This window comes from Mustelus asterias, chromosome 15 (assembly GCF_964213995.1).
Source record: "Mustelus asterias chromosome 15, sMusAst1.hap1.1, whole genome shotgun sequence".
In the NCBI taxonomy this organism is placed as follows: Eukaryota; Metazoa; Chordata; class Chondrichthyes; order Carcharhiniformes; family Triakidae; genus Mustelus; species Mustelus asterias.
The window spans coordinates 16,475,424-16,496,668 of NC_135815.1; the positions used below are offsets into that span (position 1 = coordinate 16,475,424).

At 46.6% G+C, this 21,245-nt stretch overlaps 1 protein-coding gene and 1 non-coding gene across 5 annotated transcripts in view; one reads left to right on the forward strand and one right to left on the reverse strand.

Moving 5' to 3' along the window:
* ltbp1 (latent transforming growth factor beta binding protein 1) overlaps window positions 1-21,245 on the reverse strand; it is a 356,653-nt gene that overhangs the window by 274,821 nt on the left and 60,587 nt on the right. For all 4 annotated transcript variants that reach the window (XM_078229547.1, XM_078229548.1, XM_078229550.1 and 1 more), the window contains exon 4: window positions 10,510-10,670. In XM_078229547.1, the coding sequence (XP_078085673.1) occupies window positions 10,510-10,670 (161 nt within the window). The remainder of the gene's footprint in view (window positions 1-10,509; window positions 10,671-21,245) is intronic.
* On the forward strand, window positions 13,935-14,017 carry trnal-uaa (transfer RNA leucine (anticodon UAA)). The gene has a single exon. It is a non-coding gene; the product is annotated as a tRNA-Leu (tRNA).

The window sequence follows — 21,245 nt, forward strand, 5'->3', positions numbered from 1 at the left end:
CTCTATGACCAGAATATCCTTCCTTGGGTAAGGGGGCCAAAATTACACCAAAAATGCAAGAAGTATTCATGATACCAAAGACAGGCACCATCTTGTAGAAACCCCTCTCAGTCATTATTCAAACTCACATTCCAAAAGTCTACCCACGGTGAGTTCAAGAGTTAAATCGAACGTTTTGGTTGGTTGCAAGTAAATAGCAAAGCTTGAATTGAATGACGGGATTCAGATAAAACAACTAAACTGAAGACCAAGCATTTTATAATCGTTGATTAGATCACGGCTCCGCACCTTATACCTTGCCAACTGTCACTTTTTTAAAAAAACAAATATATAATATTATAACTGGAGTGGGAGCTCTACGTTCCACCTTCAAGACGTATTTTCCTTGGCAGTCGCTGACAGCACACATTATCTCACCGATTTGTAGCAATGGTCATCAAAGAGTATTTTGTCTTGTGATGTTGAAGAGAAGATTAAGCAGAGAGCTGCGGGTGACTGGGATTCCGGGAATGGGGCTGCAATTTACCTTCAAGATTCAGGTTACATCAGAAACCACAACGTTTGAGTGAATAATCAGCATAATCTCAACCCGAGGGTGAAGTGACAAGGTCACACCCCACCATCATTCATTATGTTTCGTAAGATACAAAAGGAAGATGCGGCCCCTTCCTGACCTCAGGGCATCCCAAAGCATTTTCCAGCCAATGAATTGCTTTCCAAGTGCAGTCACTGTTGTCATGTAGGAAACACGGCAGCAAATCAGCGCACAGCAAGCTCTCATAAACAGCAGTGATGACGACCAGATTATTTGCTTCATAGTGAGGTTAGCTGAGGGATAAATATCGGCTGGAGCCCTGGGGTCCACCCCCACCCCTCAGCCCTCCCTCTAAATAATGCCGTGGGATCTTATACATCCATCCAAGTGAGCTTAACATCTCATCCAACAGATGACACCTCCAAGGGCACCGCACTCCCTCGCCAGAGCGTCATCCCCCACACTCCCCTTCCCCCACAAAAGGTTCGGTATCAAGTCAAGGCCTATCCCCCATGGGCGGCATGGTAGCACAGTGGTTAGCACTACTGCTTCACGGCTCCAGGGACCTGGGTTCGATTCCCGGCTTGGGTCACTCACTGTCTGTGTGGAGTTTGCACATTCTCCTCGTGTCTGCGTGGGTTTCCTCCGGGTGCTCCGGTTTCCTCCCACTGTCCAAAGATGTGCAGGTTAGGTTGATTGGTCATGCTAAAATTGCCCCTTAGTGTCCTGAGATGCGTAGGTTAGAGGGATTAGCGGGTAAATGTGTAGGAATATGGGGGGTAGGGCTTGGGTGGGATTGTGGTCGGTGCAGACTTGATGGGCCGAATGGCCTCTTTCTGCACTGTAGGGATTCTATGAGTGCACTCTTCATACTATCAAGGCAAATGAAAATGCACTGAATAAGGGGGAGAGGGAAGCGATGGCCCACTGGTATTATCGCTAGACTATTAATCCAGAAACTCAGCTCATGTTCTGGAGGCCCGGGTTCAAATCCTGCCATGGTGCATGTTGAATTCAATAAAAAATATCCAGAATTAAGAATCTACCATGAAATCGTTGTCGATTGTCAGGAAAACCCCATCTGGTTCACTAATATCTTTTAGGGAAGGAAATCTGCCATCCTTACCTGGTCTGGCCTACATGTGACTCCAGAGCCACAGCAATTTGGTTGACTCTTAACTGCTCTCAGGCAACAAGGGATGGGCAATAAATACTGGCCAGCCAGCGACGCTCATGTCCCACGAATGAATAAAAAGTCACATGGGACTTGAACATTATTCCAGATATTGCCAGTGAAGGTTGCTGGAAGACTGGATAAAAGCAAATTATAGTGGATGCTGGAATCTAAAACCAAAAAAGAAAATGCTGGAAAATCTCAGCAGGTCTGGCAGCATCTGTAAGGAGAGAAAAGAGCTGAAGTTTCAAGTCCAGGTGACTCTGTGTCAACGCTTTGACTCGAAACGTCAGCTCTTTTCTCTCCTTACAGATGCTGCCAGACCTGCTGAGATTTTCCAGCATTTTCTCTTTCAGTTGCTGGGAGACTGTTGGACTCCAGAATATCAGGTTGAACTTCCCCTCAAGTTATATGAAGCATCTCCAACATTACCCCAATGTGGGTTGTCTTATAAGGAACACAAAATCACCAAAGAGACTTGACAATTTTTGTTCATAGTAGGCCACGTTTTAGCTGCATAAACAGGTGACAGGGGAAGGAAGGGTGGAAGCACTGTAGGGATGCTTATCTCTTCCTGTTTCCTCCAGTCAATAGGGCTTTAAACTCAGTAAAATAAGTGATTTGGGTCGGGAATGCACTCGCCTGAAAGGGTGGTGGAGGAAGATTCAATTGTGGCTTTGAGAAGGGAATCGGATAAACACCTGAACAAAAGTATTTGCAGGGCCACAGGGTGGGGCTGTGAGAGGAGCTAGATTTTCCTGAGGCAGATGGGCTGAAAGGCCTCCCTCTGTCTGCAACTATACTATGATTCCATAAAGTATTCCATAAAATAGCGAGCAAAGAAACTGCATTCATTTACAAATGTTCATATCATGTGGCATCACTTTGTCCCATTTGGTAATTAGTCTTATCGTGATTCACAGACTCAACATCTGAACTGTCCACATTTTAGATAGCGCTCCTTCTCCTTATGGCCATCACACAAAGTGTCGCCAGATTTGTGGGCAACACAGTGGTTAGCACTGTTGTCTCACTGCGCCAGGGACCCGGGTTCAATTCCCAGCTCGGGTCACTGTCTGTGTGGAGTTTGCACATTCTCCCCGTGTCTGCGTGGGTTTCCTCCAGGTGCTCCGGATTCCTCCCACAGTCCAAAGATGTGCGAGTTAGGTTGATTGGCCATGCTAAAATTGCCCCTTAGTGTCAAGAGGAATTCCAGGAAAATACGTGGGGTTACGGGGATAGAGTCTGGGTGGGATTGTTGTCAGTGCAGACTCAATGGGCCGAATGGCCTCCTTCTGCACTGTAGGGATTCTATGGTTCTATGTGTGCCCTGAAATATAGTTTGTGGCTGGGGTTGGTTTTCAAACTGGACGGAAAGGTTAAATATTGAAGGAGGAGAGAGGCATCTTTGTGCATGAGAGTGGCAAATGGATCAATGGGACGGCACGGTGGTCAGCACTGCTGCCTCATAGCGCCAGGGACCTGGGTTCAATTCCCGGCTTGGGTCACTATCTGTGCGGAGCCTGCACGTTCCCCCCGTGTCTGCGTGGGTTTCCTCCGGGTGCTCCGGTTTCCTCCCACAGTCTAAAGATGTGCTGGTTAGGTTTATTGGCCATTGCCCCTTAGTGTCAGGGGGATTAGTGGGGTAGCTGGGTGAGATTGTTGTCAGTGCAGGCTCAATGGGCTGAATGGCCTCCTTCTGCACTGTAGGCATTCTATGATTCTTTGTGCGCCCTGAAATATAGTTTGGGTGCAAGCTGAAGACAACAAACATCTTGGAGTGATCACCCTTTGAACTCTGGCTGTAGAAATCACCAACATGTATTCGGCAACCTCAGCCCAGCATTTTCCAAAAATCTATTCTTTGAAGATGATTCCTCTCTCGAATCGGATCCACCGCAGCAATTACACTATGAATAGCAAGCTTGCAGCACATGTAATGTCATGTATTTATCACATGAATGCTGTTTGGCATTAGCCACCGTAACAGAGATGGCTCATACCCAAGGACATGAGTCATCCACTCTGCCTGATGTCACAGGCCTCTGTGAACATAGATGATACTTCCTGATATTTCTTGAAAGTATGAGAAAGCTGTCAATCGCTGACCTGCAGATGCATTCCACATCTGTTTCCCACACTGGCGGAGCATAATGTTGCCACTCCAATCAGGGTGCAAAGATCTAATACATGGCAATAGCCCAGTCAACGCGTAGCATTCATTTCTATTGCCCACAAGTCACCCATGTCTAATAGGAATTATCTGTTATCCTTAGAGAGCAGGAGATTGGGCTTTATGTGTACAAGAGATATACACTTAAGAGGGCTTTCGCAAACTGTTATTTGCTTGATAAAGGAAAAGTGTTTTAACACAACGCAGGGCGGCACAGTAGTTAGCACTGCTGCCTCACAGCACCAGGAACCCAGGTCCAATTCCGGCCTTGCTATCGACTGAGTAAAACTTTACTTGCACTTTTCCTGGCATTGTTATATGTATGATGTGGAGATGCGGGCGTTGGACTGGGGTAAACACAGTAAGAAGTTTAACAACACCAGGTTAAAGTCCAACAGGTTTATTTAGTAGCAAAAGCCACACAAGCTTTCGGAGCTCCAAGCCCCTTCTTCAGGTGAGTGGGAATTCTGTTCACAAACAGAGCATATAAAGACACAAACTCAATTTACATGAATAATGGTTGGATGTGTTTGTGATTGTTTGTACCTTTAAGACTTGATTAGTTGTAAGTATTCGCATTCCAACCATTATTCTGTAAATTAACTCTGTGTCTTTATATGCCCTGTTTGTGAACAGAATTCCCACTCACCTGAAGAAGGAGTTTAAGGCTCCGAAAGCTTGTGTGGCTTTTGCTACCAAATAAACCTGTTGGACTTTAACCTGGTGTTGTTAAACTTCTTACAAGGTACTGTTTAGCCAGAGGAGGCACTGGCTAAATCCAGATTCGATTGCCGGCTTGGGTCAGTGTCTGTGTGGAGGCTGCACGTTCTCCCCGTGTCTGCGTGGGTTTCCTCCGGGTGCTCCGGTTTCCTCCCACAGTCCAAAGATCTGCGGGTTAGGTTGATTGGCCATGCTAAATTGACCCTAGGGGCGGGATTGTTGTCAGTGCAGGCCTGATGGGCTGAATGGCCTCCTTCTGTAGGGATTCTATGATTCTATGATGAGATAAAAGCTGTCTCTTTGGCAACATGTGTCCCCTTACTTATTTGAAATATATTCTTGCTCTGCCACAGGGAAGATTTTTAAGTTGTTATGTCTTACTTCAATTAGCTTATTTTTCCATATTACTGGACATTTCTATATCCTCACTTCAGACCAGAAACAACAGTGAACATGTTATGCCCTATTATCACCCCATTAGGCTTTTAAAAAATTATTCATGGATGTGGATGTCACTGACTGGACCAGCATTTATTACCCATCCCTAATTGCCCTCAAACTGAGAGGCATGTGAGGCCATTTCAAAAGACATTGCTATAAACCTGGAGTGGAGGCCAGACCAGGTAAGGACGGCAGATTTCCTTCCCTAAAAACGAACCAGATGGGTTATTACGACAACGGGTAATTCCGGATTTGTAATCAAATTTAAACTCCACCATTGGCATGGTGAGATTCGAACCTGGGTCTCCAGTAAATTACCCTGGGTCTCTGTATTACTGGTCCAGTGACAATGCCATTACGCCATTACCTCCCTGTGGGACAGGTGCCTGATGAACCCAAACTTCTGGGGGAAGGTGGGAACAAACTGGAGGAATGGTGGATGGATGGGTCATGAGGAAGCGATAGCGAACAGGCATGACAAATACAGGATAGAATAACCTACTCATGTGAGGCCCTCTACCAATATGGCAACACTAATAAAAGAATTTTAAAGCTTTAATCCCACCAGTGGTATTGTTCATATTATCAGTGTCACAAGCAGGCTTACATTAACATTGCAATGAAGTTACTGCGAAAATCCCCTAGTCGCCACACTCTGGCGCCTGTTCGGGTAACACTGAGGGAGAATTTACCATGGCCAATGCAACTAACCAGCACGTCTTCCAGACTGTGCGAGGAAACCGGAGCACCCGGAGGAAACCCATGCAGACACGGGGAGAATGTGCAAACTCCGCACAGTGACCCAAGTTGGGAATCGAACCCGGGTCCCTGGCGCTGTGAGGCAGCAGTGCTAACCACCACGCCACCGTGCCGAATTTTAAAAAAGCAATGAGAAACTGTTAAAGTGAAGCCGAGATATAAAAATAACATTTTTAAAAGGCAGACTTGCAATTATATGTGTATTTTCATTATGATGTTGTTCCCCTGAATACATGGTGTGGCTCACAGGGCAGCGCGGTGGCACAGTGGTTAGCACTGCTGCTGCACAGTGCCACGGACCTGGGTTCAATTCCCAGCTTGGGTCACTGTCTGTACAAAGTCTGCATGTTCTCCCCGTGGCTGTGTGGGTTTCCTCCGGGGGCTCCGGTTTCCTCCCACAGTCTGAAAGACGTGCTGGTTATTGTTTTATTCATTTGTGGGACATGGGCGTCGCTGGCTGGCCAGCACTTACTGCCCATCCTTAGTTTCCCTTGAGAAGGTGGTGTTGAGCTGCCTTCTTGAATCACTGCAGTCCACGTGCTGTGGGTTGACCCACAATGTCTTTAGGGAGGGAATTCCAGGATTTTGACCCAGTGACTGCAAAGGAACGGCCGATATATTTCCAAGTCAGGAAGGTGGGTGGCTTGGAGGGGAACTTGCAGGTGGCGGTGTTCCCATGTATCTGCTGCCCTTGTCCTTCTAGGTGAAAGTGGTCGTGGGTTTGGAAGGTGCTGCCTAAGGATCTTTGGTGAATTGCTGCAGTGCATCTTGTAGATAGTATCCCCCGTGGCATAGGTGCATTGGCCATGCTAAATTCTCCCTCAGTGTACCCAAACAGGCGCTGGAGTGTGGCGACTAGGGGATTTTCACAGTAACTTCATCGCAGTGTTAATGTAAGCCTACTTATGACATAATTAATTTGAAAAAACATATCCATTAGGTGCAAAGGCCACAATCACTGCTTTATTTTATTATTTCATTGCGTTCCTCAATCAAACACTATCAGAAGAAGGTGCCTTCCTGGCAAATATTTGGCTTGGAAAATAATTGGTGGTGATGTGTAGAAACAGAAGTGTTTCGTTGCCAAATCATTCCATACAGCAAATAACTGGAGATTACACCAATTATTAGATAATTCGGAGAACAGCTCCCATCTTGCACAAATCCAGTGAGGAAGAGAGTTGCCCCGTCAACGCGAAGCAAGAAAATCAAAAGGGAAGCCGTTTCATTGCGAGAAAGTCTATTTATTAATCGAGCATTTCGACAGAGTGCCAAAGGAGACAAGAGAAAAATTCTCGCTTTAACACTATAACACGGCATATGTTTACCACATGGTGTCCAATAACACTCTTCCTTCCCAGTCTGAATCTCTTTTCCTCTGAAGGTGCTGACAGCCTTAACTAATTGGGCCTTCCTCATGCATGAGCCTGCAAAGTGAATGCAACCAAACCTTTCCGAACACACTGTGTGAGGTAGCTCCCCCAACCCCCTCCCCCCACCAAGCTGACTCTCCTGATGTTCAGGCATGAACATCTTCCTCCAGCTGTCACTGGGCCCAAACGAGAAGCATTGGGATGGCCCAGGCCAACTTCACCCTCCCCAGCCCAAAGCACCGCTGTAGCTAAATTGTAGTGTCCAACATTTACTTATTCCTCAAAGTTTGAACCAAAGTTCAAACCCCGGATGATATGAAGCCCTGACGTTGTTGCGGAATGCATGGCGAAAGGTCTCGGGCAAACAGTGTTATTGCCAGGATGAAGAACAGCAATGGGGTTTCACAATGATATGGTGGCACACCTGTCACTTGGCATTGTTCGCATAGCGGTGGGAGTGGTTGTCGTGAACAGGGCAGTGAGTTCTTTTTTAGAACGTTGAGCTTCCTTCTAAAATCACGAGTAGAAATCCAAATCCATTCAGCTGAAACGTTGAGAATTGAAAGAAAGACTTAAAAAGCGTGAGAGCGTTAGGAATAGGCCATTCAGCCCTTCTAGCCTATTCTGCCATTCGAAAAGATCATAGAATCCCAACAGTGCAGAAGAGGTCATTCGGCCCATCAAGTCTGCACCGACTCTCTGACAGAGAATCTTACCCAGGCCCTCTTCCCTGCCCTATTCCCGGAACCCCGTGTATTTCCCACGGCTAATCCATCTAACCTACACATCTCGGGACGCTCAGGGGCAATTTTCTCCTCAAAGAGTCCCGGTAGCAGTGTTGAGCCTGTGCGTGGTTTGCTTTATATATGCAAAAGACTTCATCTCTCTCTCCCAGTAAATCAGTTTCTTCGCTTTCTGTAATGTGTTAATTTTAAATGCTGCTCCATAAAACTTTGTATCAGTGCCGTCTATGTCTATTCTGAGGAATGAATGGACCCGACAAGCAGTAACCAGTTGCGATGCGTTTCCATTCTCAAGGCTGGCTCACAATGCCTGCAGCCATTGGGATGAATGTTCCTGTGTCCCACCTTGTAGATGTCTCCCCTCTAACCCAGCCCCAGTAACCCACAGCGCAAAGTAATCAATGTCCAAGGGAGACTTGGGAATATGGGTTTCAGTAAGCTGGCAATAATGCACAGAACAGGACAAGAAAAAATAATCTAAAACACCTGAAAATCTAGTATAAGTTTAAAGTTAGAGCACAGTATTCAACTCCAGACAGAGATTTGACAAAATAATTTGAACAGAAACTACTTTCCTTCGATGTGCCTTAAATCAAATGTAGTCATAGAATCAGAGAATCCCTTCAGTGCAGAAGAGGCCATTCGGCCCATTGAGTCTGCACTGACTCTGACAGAGTATCTTACCCAGGCTCTCTCCCTTATCCCTGTGATCCCATACATTTACCATGGCTAAAAGATCATCCAAAAGATCAGCCATGATCTCATTGAATGGCAGAGCAGGCACAAGAGGCCTGATGTCCCACTCCTGCTCCTAATCTTATGTTCAATCTACACATCTTGGGACGCAAAGGCGTAATTTAGCACAGTCAGTTTACCTAACCTGCTCATCTTTGGGCTGTGGGAGGAAACCAGAGAACCCCGGAGGAGACCCACGCAGATACGGGGAGAATGTGTAGACTTCACACAGACAGTGACCCGAGCCGGGAATCGAACCTGGGTCCCTGGCGCTATGAGGCGGCAATGCTGACCAACGTGCCACTTTTTTCCCCAGAGTTGTCCCGTTTGACTAGAGCAGGAGGGTTGTAGTGAGCACTACCCACTCAGGAATTGGACTGTTTACACCTCGGTGAACAATTCGGCAAAATGTTCATCCCAAAGTAGCTGTCCAGCTGTTCAGTGCCATGATCCACCGTGGCCCTTTAATAACACACTGCAGCTGCATCCTGGTCGAACATACATTACGCTGGCTCGGGCACTCAGCAGGTCAAACCAGGAGGTGCCTTTACTAATAGAAACACAGAAACATAGAAGATAGGAGCAGGAGGAGGCCATTCGGCCCTTCGAGTCTGCTCTGCCATTCATCACAATCATGGCTGATCGTCCAACTCAATAGCCTCAATAATGTAAGCTGATCTCAGCAGGGGAAGTATTTGGATGTTACAACTGGCCCTTAGTGGGTTCAGAAGGAAGGCAGTGACCCTGCCACTGATTGCTACCGAGTGCAGTATGATATTCGCATTCATATAGTGCCTGATTATAGAGTCATAGAGATTTACAGCATGGAAACAGGCCCTTCGGCCCAACTTGTCCATGCCGCCCTTTTTTTAAACCGAAGCTAATCCCAATTGCCCGCATTTGGCCCATATCCCTCTATACCCATCTTACCTATGTAACTGTCTAAATGCTTTTTAAAAGGCAAAATTATAGAGTTGCATCACAATGTATCAACATGAGTTTTGGAGTGCAGTAACAATTATGGAGATTAATTTAGCCGCTTTCCTCTACCAGCTATGTCCAACAAACAGCAGTGAGATAAATTATCAATTTTTTTTTATTATTTCATGGGATGTGGGCCTCACTGCCAAGGCCGGCAGTTACCAATCCCTAATTGCCCTTGAACTGAGTGGCAGTTACGAGTCAACCACATTGCTGTGGCTCTGGAGTCACGTGTAGGCCAAACCAGGTAAGGACAGCAGATTCCCTTCCCTAAAGGACATTAGTGAACCAGGTGGGTTTTTACAACAATTGACAATGGTTTTCATGGTCATCCAGATTTATATCCATCATCTGTGGGTGGCACAGTGGTTAGCACTGCTGCCTCACAGTGCCAGAGACCCGGGTTCAATTCCCGCTTGGGTCACTGTCTGTGCAGAGTCTGCACGTTCTCCCCGTGGATTTCCTCCAGTTTCCTCCCACAGTCTGAAAGACGTGCTGGTTAGGTGCATTGACCCAAACAGGCACCAGAGTGTGACAACTAGGGGAATTTCGCAGTAACTTCTTTGTAGTGTTAATGTAAGCCTTACTTGTGACTGATAAATAGACTTTTAATTCCAATTTCACCATCTGCTGTGGTGGGATTTGAACCCTGATCCCCAGAGCATTACTCTGGGTTTCTGGATTAACAGCCCAGCGACAATACCACTTCGCCACCACCTTCCCTCAGGAGGTGATAAACGAAGACAAGACACTGAATATTGCAAGTCAAGAGATTCCAATCGGCAATTAATCCCGCTCACTGCTGTGCCCGCTCGCTTGTAACACGCAAGACTTCCAGGTATGGAATCTGGGAGACTTACAACACAGAAACTAACCTTGGAAGGAAGATCCAGATGAAGTTTGGGGCAGGGGGCCTTCTGCAGCCTGTCCTCCGGGGTAAAACTTCTGATTGTAATATTTAGGTTTGAAGGTGAACTGTTGGGTTTGACCTCGCTGTACAAGCATCATCAGTGGCTGTGATGGCAGAGGCATCAAGCTGAGAGAGAAGGACACCAATGAGTCATTCAGTAAAAATAAAATCTGCAACACAGTCACCATGAAACACAACCATCAAAAGTCATTGTTAGAAAAAGGTCAAAAACAGAATTGAGTTATACACCATGGAATCGTAAAATGGTTACCGTACAGAAGGAATCTATTCTGCCCACTGTGCCCGTGCCAGCTCGCTGCAAGAGCAACTCAGCTAGCCCAACTACCCCCATTCCCTTCCCTGTGGCCTCGGGGGGAGACAGTGGCGTAGTGGTAATGTCCCTGGAATAGGAATCCCCGCAAGCAGGCTAATGATCTGAAGACATGGACTCAAATCCCACCATGGCAGGAAGTAACAGTGCATGTGGGCACTTAATATTCCCCTCAATCGCTTACCTGCCTTACAGGTTCAATGAAGAGTGCAGGAGGGCATGCCAGGAGCTCAGCACATCTGTGCAAAAGATAAGGCATTCGCAACAATCTTCCCCCTCAAGTGCCGAGTGGATGATCCCTCTTGGCCTCCTCCTGAGGTCCCCAGCATCAAAGCTGTCAGTCTTCAGCCGATTCGATTCACTCCACGTGATATCAAGAAATGGCTGGAGGCACTGGATACTGCAAAGACTATGGGCCCTGACAATATTCCAGCAATAGTACTCCAGTACTTGTGCTCCTGAACTTGCCGCACCCCTAGCCAAGCTGTTCCAGTACAGCTACAACACTGGCGTAAACCCGGCAATGTGGAACATTGCCCAGGTATGTCCTGTACACAAGACACAGGACAAGACCAACCTGGCAAATTACCGCCTCATCAGTGTACTCTTGATCATCCGTAAAGTGAAGGAGAGTGTCATCAACAGTGCTATCAAGTGGCACTTACTCAGCAATAAGCTGTTCTTGGACGCTCAGTTTGGGTTCCGCCAGAGTCACTCAGCTCCTGGCCCCATTACAGCCTTGGTTCAAACATGGACAAAAGAGCTGAATTCCAGGGCTGAGGTGAGAGTGACAGCCCATAGAACCATAGAAAATTACAGCTCAGAAACAGGCCTTTTGGCCCTTCTTGTCTGTGCCGAACCATTTTTTGCCTAGTCCCACTGACCTGCACTTGGACCATATCCCTCCACACCCCTCTCATCCATGAACCCATCCAAGTTTTTCTTAAATGTTAAAAGCATTTACCACTTTATCCGGCAGCTCATTCCACACTCCCACCACTCTCTGCGTGAAGAAGCCCCCCCTAATATTCCCTTTAAACTTTTCTCCTTTCACCCTTAACCCATGCCCTCTGGTTTTTTTCTCCCCTAGCCTCAGCGGAAAAAGCCTGCTGCATTCACTCTATCTATACCCATCAAAATCTTATACACCTCTATCAAATCTCCCCTCAATCTTCTACGCTCCAGGGAATAAAGTCCCAACCTATTCAATCTCTCTCTGTAACTCAGCTTCTCAAGTCCCGGCAACATCCTTGTGAACCTTCTCTGCACTCTTTCAACCTTATTTACATCCTTCCTGTAACGAGGTGACCAAAACTGTACACAATACTCCAAATTCGGCCTCACCAATGCCTTATATAACCTTACCATAACACTCCAACTTTTATACTCGATACTCCGATTTATAAAGGCCAATGTACCAAAGGCACTCTTTACGACCCTATCCATCTGTGACGTCACTTTTAGGGAATTCTGTACTTGTATTCCCAGATCCCTCTGTTCAACTGCACTCTTCAGAGTCCTACCATTTACCCTGTACGTTCTACTTCGGTTTGTCCTTCCAATGTGCAATATCTCACACTTGTCTGCGTTAAATTCCATTTGCCATTTTTCAGCCCATTTTTCTAGTTGGTCCAAATCCCTCTGCAAGCTTTGAAAACCTTCCTCACTGTCCACTACACCTCCAATCGTTGTATCAGCAAACTTGCTGATCCAATTTACCACATTATCATCCAGATCATTGATATAAATGACAAACAACAATGGACCCAACACCAATCCCTGCGGCACACCACTAGTCACAGGCCTCCACTCAGAGAAGCAATCCTCCACAACCACTCTCTGGCTTCTTCCATTGAGCCAGTGTCTAATCCAATTTACTACCTCCCCATGTATACCCAGCGACTGAACCTTCCTAACTAACCTCCCATGAGGGACCTTGTCAAAGGCCTTGCTGAAATCCAGGTAGACAACATCCACCGCCTTCCCTTCATCCACTTTCCTGGTAACCTCCTCGAAAAACTCTAATAGATTGGTCAAACATGACCTACCACGCACAAAGCCATGTTGATTCTCCCTAATAAGTCCCTGTCTATCCAAATATTTGTAGATCCTATCCCTTATCACACCTTCCAATAACTTGCCTACCACCGACGTCAAATTTACTGGCCTATAATTTCCTGGATTATCATCCGGCACCTCCCCCGTGAATACTGACATTTTAAATATGTCTGCCAGGGCCCCTGCAAGTTCAACACTAGCTTCCCTCAAGGTCCGTGGGAATACCCTGTCTGGTCCTGGGGATTTATCCACTCTGATTTGCCTCAAGACAGTGAGCACCTCCTCCCCTTTAATCTGTAAAGGTTCCATGGCCTCCCTACCTGTTTGCCCTATTTCCGTAGACTTCATGCCCGTTTCCTCAGTAAATACGGATGCAAAAAAAACATTTAGCATCTCCCCCATCTCTTTTGGTTCCATACACAGTCTACCACTCTGGTCTTCAAGAGGACCTTGACATCAAGGCCACATTTGACCGAGAATGGCTTCTAGGAGCCCCAACAAAATTTAAGTCAATGGGAATCAGGGAGCAAACTTTCCACTGGTTGGAGTCATACGTGGCAAAGATCCTGAGGGGCATGGACAGGGTAAATAGTGAGAAACTGCTCCCTCTCAAGAGGACATCAAGAACAAAGGCTGCAGATTCTGAAGAATGGGCAAAAGGAGTAGAAGTGATGTGAGGAAAACATGCAGAGGGTGGTTGAAGTCTGGAATGAACTTCCCAAGAGGGTGGCGAAGGCAGGTTCAATCCGGATATTCAAATGGGAATTGCTATGTGGAAGGAAAGAATGTTTATGGCTAAACATTCCTATGTTTATTTATTAGCGTCACAAGTAGGCTTACATTAACACTGCAATGAAGTTACTGTGAAAACCCCCGAGCGGCCACAATCCAGCACCTGCTCAGGTACACTGAGGGAGAATTTAGCATGTGCAAGGTTACAGGGACTGAGTAGAATGCGCTTTCAGAGAGTCAGTGCAGACTCAAAGGGCCGACTGTCTCCTACCAGGATGGATGAGTGGTTAAGGCGTTGGACTTAAGATCCAATGGACATATATCTGCGTGGGTTCGAACCCCACTCTTGGTAAATGGATTTTTAACTCTTTGCCACAGATGGCTGTGTCATTGAGTGTCTTTAAGACAGAGATAGATAGGTTCTTGATTAATAAAGGGATCAGAGGCTATGGGGAAAAGGCAGGAGAATGGGGATGAGGAAAATATCAGCCATGATTGAATGGCGGAGCAGACTCGATGGGCCGAGTGGCCTAATTCTGCTCCTATGTCTTATGGTCTATACGAATGGTCTCCTGCACTGTAAAGGTTCTGTGACCCCTTATTTTTAAACAGAGGCCCTGGGTTCTATAATCTCCTACAAGAGAAAATGGGATTTTCCCATTACCAAATGTAGATTTTATTTGCCTTAATGCAGTAAAAAGCTTGAACCGAGTCGAATGAAGTTATTCAATAAAGGAGCCGCATTCATTATAAATTGTTTTGCAAAGCTTCTTGACCTGTTAGATATAGTTCACAAACAGTATAGGGACAGGAGGGATAATCTACAACGTATATCCCACGACAAGGCAGCATCGCTACCGAGTGAATTACAGTCAGAATTAAAAGTGAGAGTGTAAATCAGACTCCACAGATCCTCATGGTATATTCTGTTTATATTGTACAAGACAAGTCGTAAGGATGATGAAAGTCAGGTGGAAGTGTTTATCTGATATGAATGTGAGCTTTCCGGAATGCTCAGTGCAGAATGTTATGTTTGTGTCACATTCGGTCTGTCCGTCATGGTGCGGTTATCACTGAGACACCACAGGGGCGGCACAGTGGTTAGCACTGCTGCCTCACAGCGCCAGGGACCCAGGTTCGATTCCCGGCTTGGGTCACTGTCTGTGCAAAGTCTGTACGTTCTCCCCGTCTCTGCGTGAATTTCCTCGGGTGCTCTGGTTTCCTCCCACAGTCCAAAAGACGTGCAGGTTAGATGCATTGGCTAAATTCTCCTTCAGTGTACCCAAACAGGAGTATGGCAACTAGGGGATTTTCACAATAACTTCATTGCAGTGTTAATGTAAGCCTACTTGTGACATTAATAAATAAACTTTCTTTGAAACAGTGCCACAGAGTTGTTTACATCCACTTGAGTTGGCAGGGACATGGGGCCTTCATTTAATATTTTATCCATATTATCCATCAGTGCAGCACTCCCTCAGCACTGCACTGGAAAATCAGCCTTGAGGAGGCAATCAGAATAACTTTGTCCTCCTCCCGCCGGCTGGTGAAAGACTAACAAGAGCAGAGCCCAGGGAGTAAGGCAGCCATTTTTATTCAAGAACTAAGTTTACATTTAAAGTTTGTTTATTAGTGTCACAAGTAGGCTTACATTAACACTGCAATGAAGTTACTGTGCAAATCCCCTAGTTGTCACACTCCGGCGCCTGTTCGGGTACACTGAGGGAGAATTTAGCATGGCCGAAGCACCTAACCAGCACGTCTTTCGGACAGTGGGAGGAAACTGGAGCACCCGGAGGAAACCCACGCTGACAGGGGGAGAATGTGCAGACTCCGCACAGACAGTGACCCAAGCCGGGAATCGAACTCGGGTCCCTGGCGTTGTGAGGCACAGTAAGAAGTCTCACAACACCAGGTTAAAGTCCAACAGGTTTATTTGGTAGCAAATACCATAAGCTTTCGGAGCACAGCTCCTTCGTCAGATGGAGTGGATATCTGTTCTCAAACAGTGCAAACAGACACAGAAATAAAATTACAGAATACTGATTAGAATGCAGTTGAATGTTAGAATGTTGTGAGGCAGCAGTGCTAACCACTGTGCTGCCTTCACTTAGCTCGTGAGCCAAGGTTAGGTAGCAGGGTTTGCCCGCTGGTGTGCACCAGCTGTTTGGAGGCATGTGTGAGGGTGAGGGCTCTGTAAGACAGCAACGAGCCTGCCCCGCATTTAAGACCAAAGTGTAAAATAGTGAACTCCGCAGCGGGGGAGGAAGGGAGAGGCAAAGGAAGTGTAGGGGTGGATGGAGCAGAAACGCAGAGGGGTATTTTGAGAAAGGGAGGCAGGCGCTTTCAGTCACAGGGCCTGAAAAACGCCGGGTGTGAGAAAAATGATCTGAGAGCAGGCTGGGGAGGAAAGACTGGTGTAGGCTTTCAAGTAAAGAAGCTGACATCATGATGTTCCTCTCCCCAGCGAGAATATGAATGGGGATTGCTGCCCACAACCTCCCCAGAGAATTCCAATTTCCCATTCATCACCGGAGCGGAACCAATGAGGTCACCACAGGGGAACCTTAGACGCAGAAGCAATATTCCAAGGCTGCATCCGACCAGCGCGTTTTACAAAGACAAAATGAGGGAGAACAGTTGATTATCAAAGGCATCGGACACATCCCCTGCACTTTGACAAGTAATACACAACTCTCTCTCAGCCTTGTTTCCAATCACAATGTTGGCCAGCCAGTCAGAGCAACTAACACTGGCGGAAATACTATTACAGATGCAGGAAAAACCCAGTGCAACATTGGCACGGCAGCCAGCCTCCATTCATACATTACTGAGCTAATTATCCCTGAACACCAGTGCACAAAGTGCTGCCGCTGTGTGTTACAGATGGCTAATTAATCCGTTTGTAGACGTTCTTCATTGGAAGCAGAAAACCACCGGGGAAAAAGTTAATTTAGGGCGGCACGGTAGCACAGTGGTTAGCACTGCTGCTTCACAGCTCCAGGGACCTGGGTTCGATTCCCGGCTTGGGTCACTGTCTGTGTGGAGTTTGCACATTCTCCTTGTGTCTGCGTGTGTTTCCTCCGGGTGCTCCGGTTTCCTCCCACGGTCCAAAGATGTGCAGGTTAGGTTGATTGGCCATGCTAAAATTGCCCTTAGTGGCCTGAGATGCGTAGGTTAGAGGGATTAGTGGGCAAAATATGTAGGGGTATGGGGGTAGGGCCTGGGTGGGATTGTGGTCGGTGCAGACTCGATGGGCTGAATGGCCTCTTTCTGTGCTGTAGGGTTTCTATAATTTCCATGACCTTCCCCTCGATCATCGGAGAAGATCTGTTCACTGATCCTGATTTTTCCTATGTCCATAACGGCAGGTCGATTTCCATGTTAAGTGTTATTCCCTTCTTAAAAAAAGCAACAGGAGCTCTTGGCAGGTGTCTGAGTTGCTGCAAGTTCCGTTCTCTCTGAGTTTTTGCCTTTGGTGAAGTGTTGCAGCACCTGGACAAAGAGCAGACTGACCAGAAGGCCTTGCGTTGCACAGTTAGCTCCTGCATGGCGTGAACAGAAGCTGTTTGAGTTTTCTTTCTAGTGTATCTTCACACGTACACCTAACCAGCACGTTTTTCGGACTGTGGGAGGAAACTGGAACGCCCGGAGGAAACCCACGCAGACACGGGGAGAACGTGCAAACTCCACACAGACAGTGACCCAAGGCCGGAATTGAACCCGGGTCCCTGGCGCTGTGCTAACCACTGTGCCACCATGCACCCATCCAATATCTTTTTGAAGTCATAGACTGTCTTCGCTTCCTCCTCCCTTGTCGCCATGGAGTTCCTGTTTGTCATCACTTGCTGCGCAAGATCATTTGACCCCACATTCTCCCCACCCCCATGCATCTGCCGCCCAAAGTCTTGCGTTAAATCTGTGCTTAGAATAAGCAGCACTGCGAACATGGGGCACAGGTTCCTGAGGCTGATCACAAAAGGCCTCTGAAAGAGTTTGGAACGGAGCACAGCGTCTAGACTGAGTAAGCCAAACATGCCTGCTGCTAAAATGACATTATTGACTGAAAGTCTAAATCGTGTAAAGTAAATAGCCATTCAGAGCAGGTCTTTCCTCGGTGCTGGGAAGAAAGTAATCCTTTTCTGAAAGGGCTCTCAATGGTCCCAGAAGATCAACTGTCTGTACACGTTCGACAGTGACACAGCTGAGAAAATGTGTAAACACGGTGTAATCTAACCTCCAAAAAATGTGCCGTAATTAAGAAAGTATTTGGAGCAAGATTTATTTTTGCAGGGGTGGAAGTGGCTGATTTTGTGAAAGCACTTCTTTCGACAGCCTGCGGCCACGCTGTAGACACAGCAACCTGAAGGAGGTCGTCTTGGCCAGGCACCTGCTTTTTGTTTCAAACTAAAGTGTTGCACTGACTGGGACGCAGTTAATGCTCTTCCATGGTTCTAATTAAGCTTTGGAGTCAATAAAACTTCTCCCAGATTGCGCTGGAACAGCTCCCTGCTCCTGCTTCCAGCAGCCGGGAACGTCAGCCAAGTTCAAAAGCAGCAAATTATTGTAATTGGCAGTTACCGAAGAGAAGAGGGAAGAGAAGGGAAAGCGGAGGGGGAGGTATGTTCTTTAAAGTTATATTTATTCGTGTCACAAGTCGGCTTACATTAACGCCGCAATGAAGTTACTGTGAAAATCCACTAGACACTCCGGCGCCTGTTCAGGTACACTGAGGGAGAATTTACCCCGGCCAATGCACCTAAGCAGCGCGTCTTTCCGACTGTGGGAGGAAACCGGAGCACCCGGAGGAAACCTCCGCCGACACGGGGAGAACGTGCAGACTTCACACAGACAGTGACCCAAGCCGGGAATCGAACCCGGGTCCCTGGCGCTGTGAGGCAGCAGTGCCAACCACGGTGCCACCAGTGAGCAACTGTTTTGGTCGCCCTGCACAGTGACGATGCGAATGCATCCAAATGGAACTGATTTACTGCTTTACCAGGCTAATGACCACAGTAGGGTGGCACGGTGGCACAGTGATTCCAGTGATTCCACACTGCTGCCTCACAACACCAGGGACCCGGGTTCAATTCCCGGCTTGGGTCAGTGTCTGTGCGGAGTCTGCACCTTCTCCCCGTGTCCACATGGGTTTCCTCCGGGTGCTCCGATTTCCTCCCACAGTCTGAAAGACGTGCTGCTTAGGTGCATTGGTCATGCTAAATTCTCCCTCAGTGTACCCAAACAGGCGCCGGAGTGTGACAACTAGGGGATTTTCACAGTAACTTCACTGCAGTGTTAATGTCAGCCTACTTGTGACACTAATAAATAAACTTAACTTACTTAAGTAATCCTTTCCCGAACAGATTGCATTGTGTGGACTGACAAAGGAAACAGGTCGATAGGTATAAAAAATTACAAAATACTGATGGGAGCGATGGCCTAGTGGTATTATCGCTAGATTAATTATCCAAAAACATCAGCTAATGTTCTGGGGACCTGGGTTCGAATCCCGCCATGGCAAGTAGTGAAATTTGAATTCAATAAAAAATATCTGGAATTAAGAATCTATTGATGACCATTGCTGATTGTCAGAAAAATCCATCTGGTTTGCTAATGTCCTTTTAGGAAAGGAAATCTGCCACCCTTACCTGGTCTGGCCTCCATGTGACTCCAGAGCCACAGCAATGTGGTTGACTCTCAACTGCCCTCCAAGGGCAACTAGGGATGGGCAATAAATGCTGGCCAGCCAGCGACGCCCATGTCCCACAAATGAATTTTTATAATTCATAACTGTGAGGCTATTAGGGCTCACTGCTACTATGAATCAGATAGCTTCTGGAGTACAGATAAAAGTGGTTAAATTTGGAACTCAATGCTCTGAGATCTACCCTGTGCCTCCTCTGGCTGTGCTATGACAGTACCTTGCCAAGAAACTGTATTGAAACACATGGAAGGTGTGAGTTTGCAGGACTTAGACCACTGGATACACATTAACAATGCCAGAAAAAGTGCAAGTAAATTTTTAATAGTACGGTGAGTCTCAACCGATAGCAAACAAATTCTCTGGCACTGAACCTTAACTTTTACAAGTGAGGGTCTCAATCCTTCATATTTTAATTATTGTTAAGAGTTTTTAAAAAAGTTTCGGCCTCTTTCGTCTGAATCCCATCTTTGTTTCCTATTCTTTATTCTGCCTTCTGTACATGATTTGACCATTCTAACTTATTACAAGAGGTTTAGATGTTGTCAGCAAGAGTTTAGCCCACTCAAGACTAAGCCACGTGCACAGGATTAAAATCGGATCCTGTGCCACTCAGTCAGAATTTTTCAGCCTGACTGGCTAAGGAGGCATGTTGATGCGGCCCTTTTCAGAAGAGTGCCAGATCCCCCGTGGAGTACACCATGCTGAAGTTACTATCTAATTTTTGCAAGTTGCCACACAAAAGACCAATAAAAGTCTGTGTGTAGCGGTAGGCATAATGAACTGTAAACCCTCTTCGTACATCGCTAACCGAATGCCCTTATGTCAACATGCACTTCCTGTCTACAAAAGCTCATAATGTGGCTCTTTACACTTGCTAAAAGTGACATATATTTATACATAGGAACCCATTATCTGCAAACAAAAGGAATATGTTCAAGCCTTGTAGCTTTTTTTAATTACCCAGGAGCTTGGGGGACCTATAGTTCCCCACTGCATTCTCCATGGCAACACCTCAACCAATCAAAGTCCACTTCTCAACCAATCATCACTCGTTCGTATGAACTGTGATTGTTTGAAATTTGGTATTCTTGTGTTTGTCCTGATGAGAGCCAGATGGAAAGCTTGGGCAACACATCTCGCTTTCCAGCAATGAAGTTTTACAAGTTGAAAGTAGATAATAGGCACACGATTCAAACATGCAAATGATATGCTTTAAGGAGAGGAAAATAATGTCCTTGGCAAGCATCTCTCTTTTGGTTTAGAGACAGAGAACAGAAACAGAAGAAACACATATCATTTTGTTCCGTGGTAATGACGCAGAGCTGGACTTCAGTTTGATGGTGATTTTGCTCGGTATTTGTACATTTTTTAAAAAAAGCTTGGCAACACGTTTTTCCACATTAACAAAGAATTCAGTCTATATCTCAAGCTGATGTGCCTTCCTATCTCTACTGCCCAATGGGGCAATGGCCGACTTCTCCTTGGAGCCTCTTAATATTGAGGTGATCAAGACTAGGAACCCATCACGCATCAAAGTCCATTGCCGACATCTTGATGCCATTTACGCTGGTGGGATTTTATGGTCCCGTCGACAGCACACCCCTGCCGCGGGTTTCCTGGCGACGAGGGGTACGGGAAACCTCGTTGACAATGAAAGGGCCATAAGGTCCCGCCACCAGCAAGCGGCACACCGCCACCTGCCACCAAGAAACATGCCATGGAGGAAGAGGAGAATCCCACCCCAAAGGTGCCCTTCGTTCCTTGCTAGGGCAGTTGTACACAAGTCACATACCCAATGTTTCCTCAGCCACGTGACGACAATGTATTTTGGAGTCTTGCCAATGAACTTTAGTAGTTGCTTCAATTAAACCCAATC